The 11,033-nt window shown below is 43.1% G+C and overlaps 1 protein-coding gene across 2 annotated transcripts in view; it reads left to right on the plus strand.

Moving 5' to 3' along the window:
- The window catches only part of pitpnm3 (PITPNM family member 3), a 128,362-nt gene that overhangs the window by 113,682 nt on the left and 3,647 nt on the right, over nucleotides 1–11,033 (plus strand). The window contains exons 14-20 of one of the 2 annotated variants that reach the window (XM_090218614.1): nucleotides 2,329–2,445; nucleotides 2,889–3,037; nucleotides 3,321–3,470; nucleotides 7,216–7,399; nucleotides 7,663–7,791; nucleotides 8,032–8,422; nucleotides 9,206–10,145. In XM_090218614.1, coding sequence (XP_090074740.1) covers nucleotides 2,329–2,445; nucleotides 2,889–3,037; nucleotides 3,321–3,470; nucleotides 7,216–7,399; nucleotides 7,663–7,791; nucleotides 8,032–8,355 — 1,053 coding nt within the window. In that variant the 3' untranslated portion in view covers nucleotides 8,356–8,422; nucleotides 9,206–10,145. Of the gene's footprint in view, nucleotides 1–2,328; nucleotides 2,446–2,888; nucleotides 3,038–3,320; nucleotides 3,471–7,215; nucleotides 7,400–7,662; nucleotides 7,792–8,031; nucleotides 8,423–9,205; nucleotides 10,146–11,033 lie in introns of those variants that run through there. The other variant, XM_090218613.1, reaches the window with a different exon arrangement.

An 11,033-nucleotide genomic window follows, 5' to 3' on the forward strand; every position in this document is an offset into this window, starting at 1 on the left:
TAAAATACAGATGGATTGTTTTCCATTTAATTAGTTAAGAAACCAAACTTACTAGAAAGATTCACCATCCATGGATTTAGGTTGAGAAAACCTACGTGCTTCGAATGCAATGCAATTTTGTCTGCTATTTCTGAAGCAGATGTTTTCGTGATGTTTATAAAACATTACATTTGGGAGCAGTATAACAGCATTCTCTTTATATTGGATCTTTATCCAGCTCCTGTGAAAAGTTTGGATGTGTGTCAAACCCTCCATAGTCTAAGTTGCATTGACTGTATAATATGCCCACGGGGAGGAATCATGGTCCCTGTAACTGTATTTAGACAGCCTATTTTAAACAACTTGTTGTTTCATTTATTAGAATGATATATGATGTACTTTTTAGGCCTTATCAATAGCCTAGTGAATGTAATCTTGCTTATTGACTATGTTTGACATGTTCATGTCCAGACTGTATTTGACCTGTATCAGTGTGAATGCTATAACCGATGTTTAACAATGTAGTTCCATTTGAAAGAAATGCAATGAGAACATTGTGGACTGCAAACATTTCAATATATGTAACGAATATGGGGCTGGCTATTTAACCCACTAGGCTATAGGGGGCTGGCTATTTAACCCACTAGGCTATAGGGGGCTGGCTATTTAACCCACTAGGCTATAGGGGGCTGGCTATTTAACCCACTAGGCTATAGGGGGCTGGCTATTTAACCCACTAGGCTATAGGGGGCTGGCTATTTAACCCACTAGGCTATAGGGGGCTGGCTATTTAACCCACTAGGCTATAGGGGGCTGGCTATTTAACCCACTAGGCTATAGGGGGCTGGCTATTTAACCCACTAGGCTATAGGGGGCTGGCTATTTAACCCACTAGGCTATAGGGGGCTGGCTATTTAACCCACTAGGCTATAGGGGGCTGGCTATTTAACCCACTAGGCTATAGGGGGCTGGCTATTTAACCCACTAGGCTATAGGGGGCTGGCTATTTAACCCACTAGGCTATAGGGGGCTGGCTATTTAACCCACTAGGCTATAGGGGGCTGGCTATTTAAACCACTAGGCTATAGCGGACTAACACTTGAATTGGAGTTGATGAAAACGCAATACATAAATAAACAACTTGAAGCAACCACATATTTAGCCATTGAGCATGTTCTGATTAGTCAGTGAGGCGTCAACCCTCGACACACACACACACCTTGTTTATTCATCAAAACCCAGCCCTTTCGCCCCACCGCCAGCTACTGCTCCCATAATTCCAGTTGTGAAAATAGCAAAAATATTTCTGACACACTCCCGCACCTATAGCGCTACAACCCTTTGAAATTACCCTCTAAGTGTTCCTGAAAGTTTCCTTCAGTCAAACCTATCCCCAATTATTCTATCTCCAACCACCTGTGGTTGTTAGGACTGAGGTAACGCAGCATGGCGTTACTGTAACAGAGCCAGGGAACTACATCTGTAAACTCCTCTGCTTTAATTTGTCATTAATATCCCACCAGCTCAGCAATGAAGTTGGTTTGTGTCCCAAATGGAACGCTATTCCCTATGTAGTGCACTACTTTTGACTAGAGCCATATGGGCCCTTGTCAAAAGTAGTGTGCACTACATATTGAATAGGGTGCCGTGTGGAGTTAGAGGACTTCTCCTTAGCTCAGCTCATTTAGGGTTATTCACCCTGCTCTTTGAAATTAGATGTAGTGAAGGGGAACCAGAACCACACTGCTACTGTAGCCAGGCTTCATGGAGATTTGACACCCTCTTTTGGTAAGGTCCTGTAGTGCACACTTATGAGACTCCTTCACCACACGATTCAAATGTGATGCATCAAAACAGGGATAAATTGAAAAATAGGGCTATTTTTCATCCTTCTTTTGACATCCCATTTCCTCCTGCCGATGTAAACACTACGTCTGAGGAGGAGTGATGCAGAAAGTAATGGAAGACAAATACGAAGTCCCAAATGGCGCTTTATTCCCTTTATAGTGCACTACATATGACCAGGGATCATAGGTCTCTGGTCAAAAGTAGTGCACTATATACGTAATACACTCTTAGAAAAGAGCGTTCCAAAAGGGTTCTTCGGCTGTCCCCATAGGGTAAACCTTTTTGGTTCCAGGTAGAAACCTTTTCGGTTCAATGTAGAACCGTCTGTGGAAAAGGTTCTACATGGAACCCAAAAGGGTTCTATCTGGAACCAAAAATTATTCTTCAAAGGGTTCTACTTGTAGGTTCTAGATAGCACCTTTTTTTCTAAGAGTGTAGGGTGCCATTTGGGATGCACAAAAACTAAAGAGTAGTGACAGTAAATCTCTTCTCCTCATGCAGAATGTGACTGGCAACCACAGGGTGAATGATATCATCGCCACAGAGGAGGGACCACAGACGCTGGTTGGTCGGTTCATGTACGGCCCACTGGACATGGTGACTCTGACTGGAGAGAAGGTGACGACAACACAAGACACTGCATCTCAGTGCAAGAGGCCTCACTGCAGTACCTGGTTCAAATCTAGGCTGCATCACATCCGGCCGTGATTGGGAGTCCCATAGGGCGGCGCACAATTGGCCCAGCGTCGCCTGGGTTTGGCCGGGGTAGGCCGTCATTGTAAATAAGAATTTGTTCTTAACTGACTTGCCTAGTTAAATAAAGGTTAAATAAAATTTTAAGAAATTTGCAAACTCTATTTGCCCTATTTACAACACTAGAGTTGTGACACTTTTAAAAGTGTCTGCATTTCAAAAAAGTGACATTTATACTTATGGTGGTCTGACAAAGGAATTTGCTTTGACAGACATCAACACTAAAGTTTATTGAAGGGAATTAAATTGCGGCCCTGAACCGTACGTATCATATCATCTTATCATGAATCTATCTTGTCCTCTCCCAGGTGGACATTCTCCTAATGACCCAGCCCCAGTCCGGCCGCTGGGTCCACTTTGACACAGAGGTGACCACCAGTAGTGGCAGAGTGGTCTACACCATCCCCAAGAGCAAGAAGCTGGCCACCGGGGTCTACCCTATCAAAATGATGGTCAAGTAAGCAAACAACTCCTTTTTATTTCTTATTGATATGCAACCACAGCATGTTTGTTATAGTATGTTAGAGGTTGTATCAGTAATGAATTGGATGCGGGTTGGGACGAGTTCCCATGAAAGTGGAGGAATACTGAATTGAATTACGGCCCATATCAGTGATGGAGGTAAAGTACTGTGAAGCTCTAACAGTGTACTCACAGGTTGTTGAATAACAAGGAGCCCCAGAGGTGCCTACAGTAGCAATCATCCTCCCCATCTCCCCCTCTCTTTACCTCCTACCCAGGGGAGATCAGACGAGTGCAGAGGCCTACCTGACGGTGTTGCCCAGGGGGATGGAGTGTGTGGTGTTCAGCATCGATGGCTCCTTCGCTGCTAGCGTCTCCATCATGGGCAGCGACCCTAAAGTCCGCCCCGGAGCAGTGGACGTCGTCAGGTAACTCATGCGTGCGAGTGTTTGTGTGTTTGTGTTTGTGCCTTCCAGCTTTTGTTTGATTAAGGAGCAGTTCAAGCAGAGAGAAATTATTAATGGAATGTAAATAATAACTCAATTTCAACGCCTACAAGTCATCTGTTCAGCTCAGAATATGATCCTTGTATTTTGTCACATTAAAGGGAGTTTGAAGGAAGTTGCTAACCAGTGTTAGCGCAAATGCTAACTAGAATTTTGTTACTTGAGAGCTTTATTCTAAAATGGATGAAAAACCAAAAAAATCATCAATCTACACACAAAGCGAAAACAGGTTTTTAGATTATTTAAAAAATGTATATAATCTAAAAAAAACAGAAATACCTTATTTACATATGTATTCAGAATCTGTGCTATTAGACTCGAAATTGAGCTCTGGTACATCCTGTTTCCATTGATCATCCTTGAGATGTTTCTTCAACTTAATTGGAGTCCTCCTGTGGAAAATGTAATTGATTCGACATGATTTGAAAAGGCACACACCTGTCTATATAAGGTCCCACAGTTGACAGTGCATATCAGAACAAAAACCAAGCCATGAGGTCAAAGGAATTGTCCTTAGAGCTCCGAGACAGCCCTTTGGCAGGGTAGCAAAACAAAATCTGCAGTATTGAAGGTCCCCAAGAACAAAGTAGCCTCCATCATTCTTAAATGGAAGAAGTTTGGAACCACTAAGACTCTTTCCAGAGCTGACCTCCCAGCCAAACTGAGCAAACGGGGGAGAAAGGCCTTGGTCAAGCAGGTGACCAAGAACCCGGTGGTCATTCTGACAGCGCTCCAGAGTTCCTCTGTGGAGATGGGAGAACCTTCCAGAAGGACAACCATCTCTGCAGCACTCCACCAATCAGGCCTGTCATGACTGCCCTGATCAGGTCAGGTTACAGGAGACCACAACCCTACAGATTATCTCTCAACCCCAACAGAGAAGGAGAGATCTAGGGGTCTGAAGATGTGGGGGTTTTATGACCCCTCACGCCCCTGGTAAATCTCAGGCCACAGACAAATTCCTTTGTCCTGTTACTATGGAGAACCAGCCTCAGAACATTAAACATGAAATAAAGGGACTTTGGAACAAAGGTTTCCGTCAGCCACAATGGTGGTCATGATGATAGATGGAATATGAAAATGTATGTAATTTTTGTTTTGTTATTAAAGGTTAATAGATGACGTTATTACGAAAACATTGTAACATCAACAGTTTACCTAGTATATGTTTGATGTTTATACATTGTACGTTGTATTGAAAATATCCAAATCAAAGAGAATGTTTTGGTAAAGATGAAATGTGAAGTTAGTTGTCTAAAATTGGATTTGAGTACAATCTAGACCTTGCCTCATAATTTGGTACGCCCAGAGAATTGCCCTAAAGGGGGTTATGCCCACTTCTGACACGAGGGTATAAAACCTGTGAGTAAAGAATTTACAGACAAGACTACATGACCCAAGCTGCAGCCAAGGTCTAAAAAGTCAACGAACCCAGAACGCAACACAAGTTTGAAGTTTGAAGACAAAGAAATATTTTTCTACCCAAGCTACGGATGAGTAGCTGTGTCTAAGCGGGTGAATTCAAGTCGAACCCCCTTAGCATCCAATCCCAGAGAATCGTGGTATCGAAACGGTTTCATTCCTATTCTGTGAGCTCTGAGCTACAGAGCTGTCTGTCCTCAGAAGACCCCTTCCAGAGCAAGGGTGAGGGAACAGCCAAAAGGACACTGACATCGTGAGGACGACCAGAAAGGTGCGCCGGAGAAGTGCGTCATCGAGCAGCCTGAACGGTCCACGCAGAGAATCCTCTGAGATCTTCCCCACGTAATTACATCATTATATTCTGACCCATAAGAGCGGCAGTTTGGGGCAAGGCTAGGGTTAGAATAGCATAGCTGACAAATTCACCCAAAGGTATATTTCTCTCGTGTACTTTCTTTTTCCTTTCTCTCTATGAAATCCCCATTTTGGGTAACACACGCCATAGTGTGTTGGCCCGTTATACTAAGTTCTAATCAATAGCCTACAATGTGTTTTGTCTATGTGTATATTTTATCATCATTTTAGCTTTCTCGTAAATAAATATTCAACTAAGATTGGTGTGGTACGAAGATTTACCCGGGTCCGTGCAGATTCACGGGCTATACGACGTTCAGAAGGGGATTGTAGAGGTAACTGGTTAATTAGCGGCTGTTGTAAAATCGATTTTCTGATATTCTTTGAGGTAATTTGGGAAATAGAAACTCAATATAAACTAGTTTTCCCATGGTGCCCAAGGTTAATGAGTTAATAATTGCTTGATTCAGTTAATCAAGCAATTATAAACTTTTAATCATTCGATGAACAACAGACGTCATATTAACTAATACAACGTCACGACAGGCCTTTATGGTAGAGTGGCCAGAGGGAAGCCTCTCCTCAGTAAAAGGCACATGACAGCCCGCTTGGAGTTTGTCAAAGGCACCTAAAGACTCTCAGTGTAACCTCTGTTGTCGGGAGAAGGAGAAGACCAAGGTGCAGCGTGGTAAGTATTCATAATACCTTTTAATCAATACGAATACTTGAACAAAAAAATGACAAAACGACAAACGAACAGTTCTGCAAAGTGCAATACACAAAACAGAAAACAACTACCTACAACCCATAGTGAGAAAACAGGCTGCCTAAGTATGGTTCTCAATCCGAGACAACGATTGACAGCTGCCTCTGATTGGGAACCATACCCGGCCAAACACCTAGAAATAAAACACAGAGAACAAAACATAGAATGCCCACCCCAACTCACGCCCTGACCAAACTAAAATAGATACATCAAAAAGGAACTACGGTCAGGACGTGACACTCAGACCATGAGAAACAAGATTCTCTGGTCTGATGAAACCAAGATTGAACTCTTTGACCTGAATGTCAAGCATCACTTCAGGAGGAAACCTGGCACCATCCCTACGGTGAAGCATGGTGGTGGCAGCATCATGCCGTGGGGATGTTATAGCAGCAGGGACTGGGAGACTAGTCAGGATTGAGGCAAAGATGAACAGAGCAAAGTACACAGAGATCCTTGATGAAAATCTGCTCCAGAGCGCTCAGGATCTCAGACTGGGGAGAAGGTTCACCTTCCAACAGGAGAACGACCCTAGGCACACAGCAAAGACAACACATGAGTGGCTTCTGGACAAGTCTCTGAATGTCCTTGAGTGGCCCAGCCAGAGCCCAGACTTGAACCCGATCGAACATCTCTGGAGAGACCTGAAAATAGCTATGCAGTGACGCTCCCCATCCAACCTGACAGAGCTTGAGAGGATCTGCAAAGAAGAATGGGAGATACTCCCCAAATACAGGTGTGCCAAGCTTGTAACATCATACCAAAGAATACTTGAGGCTGTAATTGCTGCCAAAGGTGCTTCAACAAAGTACTTTGTTTTTTATCTACATTTGCAATTTCTTTTAAATAATTCGATTTGTCATTATGGGGTACTGTGTGTTGCTTGATAACGGAAAAAAATATTGAATCAATTTTAGAATAAGGCTGTAAAAAGTAAAGGGGTCTGAATACTTTCCGAATGCACTGTACCTTTAACTTCCTTCATACTGGACATAAGAAATAATAAGAAAAAAAAGAAAATAAACCATAAATCTCAGAGGAATATTATTGATGTCAGTCGTTATGTCTTTATGTTCAGTAAAACGACAATTCTCAGAGGAATTGATCTATTATCTTTGTGTCCAGACACTGGCAGGACCTGGGCTATCTTATCATCTACATCACAGGGAGGCCAGACATGCAGAAGCAGCGCGTGGTGTCATGGCTGTCCCAACACAACTTCCCCCAGGGCATGATCTTCTTCTCTGAGGGCCTGGTCCACGACCCACTGAGACAGAAAACCATCTTCCTCAGGAACCTAGTTCAGGAGGTACATTACATACATGAAGCAGTGGATATATCTTTCTTGCTCTCATCTCAACTCCTTGTCTTTCTATATATCTTCCTCTTTTTCTTTCTCTCTTTCTTTTTCTCACCCCGTCTATATATCTCTCATTCTCTTTTTTCTCTCCCTTTCTTTCTCTCTCTTCCTCTATTTCTCACGCACACTTCCTTGGTTCTCACATTGACATTGACTGTGGGCCTCCATCCCTCTCTGTCTATCTCTCTCTCTGTTCTATCTCTCTTTGCCAGTGTCACATTAAGATCAACTCAGCCTATGGCTCCATGAAGGACATCTCTGTGTACAACATGCTGGGTCTGAGTCCTTCACAGATTTATATTGTGGGCAGGCCTTCCAAGAAGTACCAGAATCAATGCCAGGTAGACATCAGGGGACTGTACACTCCTCTTCTACTTTTCTTTAACGATCAAGCTAATGGCATTGACTCACTAATAGCTATCGATTGTGTTTTGATGTATCTATTCCAGTCTGTCTGTGGCTTTTGTTCTTTCCTGTCACTCTCCATCTCTCTCTACCTGTTTAGTGTTCCATTCTTTATCTAACATGGCCAATCTCACTAACTCTCGTTCTCTCTCTCTCTATCTCTCTCTTTCCCATAGTTCCTAAGTGATGGCTATGCAGTGCACCTCTCCTCACTGCAGTTTGGCCACCGGACCAGACCCAAGAAGACCTCCTCGGTCCGCATGGTCCTGAGGAAAGGCTCCTTCGGCCTCTCTGCCAAACCTGACTTCCTGTGTAAACGCACCCACCTGAGGAGAACCATGTCTGTCCAGCACCCTGACCCTCCCTGCACCCCCAACCCTAAGCCTGAGCGGGCCCAGAGCCAACCAGAGTCTGATCAGGATCCCGGGGGAGGAGGAGGGGGCGGCGGCCATGGTGTCTGGGGGCGGGCCTCCATACACCGTGGAGACGCCACACCCTGACAGACAGAGAGAGATGGAGGGAAGATGGACAAGGTGGAGGACAAGGGTCTCATTGTCCATGGCCAAGGTGAGAACTCACACTTAAAGGGTTTAAATTGCCATATATTATACTCCTACAACTATATGATCATACTGTCTCTCTATAATAGCAAAAAACTAAAAAATATCCCCCCAGAACGTGTTTTTGAGTTGTTGTACTTGAGGCTGTGAAAATATATTGTCTCTCTTCCATTGTGTAATGGAAGAGTCATTAACTTTACTGCAGCATAGTAGCAATTATGTCATGTGAATAAATTATTAATTCTGAATAATTTAGACATTCACCTTTGGTTCTTCAGCATTGTGTCCTAAGCCTTTGAGAACACAAGGCTTTGTAACGCTTTCACTCCAACACAGATTGATTTGCTTTGCTCATATTGTACTCTGGTGCAGTCAATAAATGTTCACCTTGATTTTGTTATGTTTTGTGGCGCGAGGGTCATCACAGCTGAAGTAGGTGCTGCAGGCATTATGATTTATACAGCTAAACAGAATAATAACAGCTTTACTGTCTGAGAGGAGGAGAGAGGGGCAGAGAGGAAGAGAAGAGAGATGGAGAGGGAGACTGAGAAATTGGAACATGGAGAGAGAGGCTGCAGTCAGAAAGATGGAGAGAGATGAAAGAGAGAGAGGGATGGAGAAAGAAAGCGAAAAGGAAGAAATCGAATGGGGAGACCAGACAGAGAGAGCAGAGATCAGTCTGTATTCTCTCTCATAAATATTCATGAAGGAACCTGCGGTAGCTGTGCTATTATTAGGAACAGCTCCTTTATTTTCAACGCCCAATGCCTCCTATTTTCCCATTTTACAGAGCCGCATAGAGGGCCTGATGAGCTACAACTGGAGTGTCCAATCAAGCACGAATAGTGTTTCTGCAATTACGGAGATTGGAGTGTGGGTGCTGTCACTTCAGTGGGCCTGTAGGAACTAATCTAGTTGGCTTTTGTTGGTAATGATAATACACAGGTGTATAGGATAATTCACTGTTCACTTATACAGCTGAAGTCGGAAGTTTTAATACTTAGGTTGGAGTCATTAAAGATCATTTTTCAACCACCATTTCTTGTTAACAAACTATAGTTTTGGCAAGTCAGTTAGGACATCTACTTTGTGCATGACACAAGTAATTTTACCAACAATTGTTTACAAACAGATTATTTCACTTATAATTCACTGTATCACAATTCCACTGGGTCAGAAGTTTACATACACTAAGTTGACTGTGCCTTTAAACAGCTTGGAAAATTCCAGAAAAGTATGTCATGGCTTTAGAAGCTTCTCATAGGCTAATCGACATAATTTGAGTCAATTGGAGGTGTACCTGTGGATGTATTTCAAGGCCTACCTTCAAACTCAGTGCCTCTTCGCTTGACATCATGGGAAAATCAAAAGAAATCAGCCAAGACCACAGAAAAAAAATTGTAGTCCTCCACAAGTCTGGTTCATCCTTGGGAGCAATTTCCAAATGCTTGAAGGAACCTCATTCATATGTACAAACGACAGTAAACACTATGGGACCACGCAGCCGTCATACCGCTCAGGAAGGAGACGCCTTCTGTCTCCTATAGATGAACGTACTTTGGTGCAAAAAGTGCAAATCAATCCCAGAACAACAGCAAAGGACCTTGTGAAGATGCTGGAGGAAACAGGTACAAAAGTATCTGTATCCACAGTAAAATGAGTCCTATATCGACATAACCTGAAAGGCTGCTCAGCAAGAAGCCACTGCTCCAAAACCGCCATAAAAAAAAGACAGACTACGGTTTGCAACTGCACATGGGGACAAAGATCGTTGAAGAAATGTCCTCTGGTCTGATGAAACAAAAATATAACTGTTTGGCCATAATGACCATTGTCATGTTTGGAAGACAAAAGGGGGATGCTTGCAAGCCGAAGAACACCATCCCAATCGTGAAGGACGGGGGTGGCAGCATCATGTTGCTTTGCTGCAGGAGGGACTGGTGCATTTCACAAAATGGATGGCATCATGAGGGAGGAAAATTATGTGGATATATTGAAGCAACATCTCAAGACATCAGTCAGGAAGTTAAAAGCTTGGTCGCAAATCGGTCTTCCAAATGGACAATGATCCCAAGCATACTTCCAAAGTTGTGGCAAAATGGCTTAAGGACAACAAAGTCAAGTTAGTGGAGTGGCCATCACAACGCCCTGACCTCAATCCCATAGAAAAGTTGTGGGCAGAACTGAAAAAGCGTGTGGAGGCAAGGAGGCCTCTACAAACCTGACTCAGTTACACCAGCTCTGTTAGGAGGAAAGGGCCAAAATTCACCCAAATTATTATGGGAAACTTGTGGAAAGCTACCTGAAACGTTTGACCCAAGTTAAACAATTTAAAGGCAATGCTACCAAATACTAATTGAGTGTACGTAAACTTATGACCCACTGGGGATGTGATGAAAGAAAAAAAAGCTGAAATAAATCATGTACAATGATTCTGACATTTCACATTCTTAAAATAAAGTGGTGATCCTAACTGACCTAAGACAGGGAATTTTTACTAGGATTTAATGTCAGGAATAGTGAAAAACTGAGTTGAAATGTATTTGGCTAAGGTGTATGTAAACTTCCGACTTCAACTGTATATGGCTTTGGGCTTTGATTGGAATAGGAACCACTAA

The sequence above is a fragment of the Oncorhynchus mykiss genome, chromosome 24 (genome assembly GCF_057628025.1).
Source record: "Oncorhynchus mykiss isolate SJ-2025 chromosome 24, ASM5762802v1, whole genome shotgun sequence".
In the NCBI taxonomy this organism is placed as follows: Eukaryota; Metazoa; Chordata; class Actinopteri; order Salmoniformes; family Salmonidae; genus Oncorhynchus; species Oncorhynchus mykiss.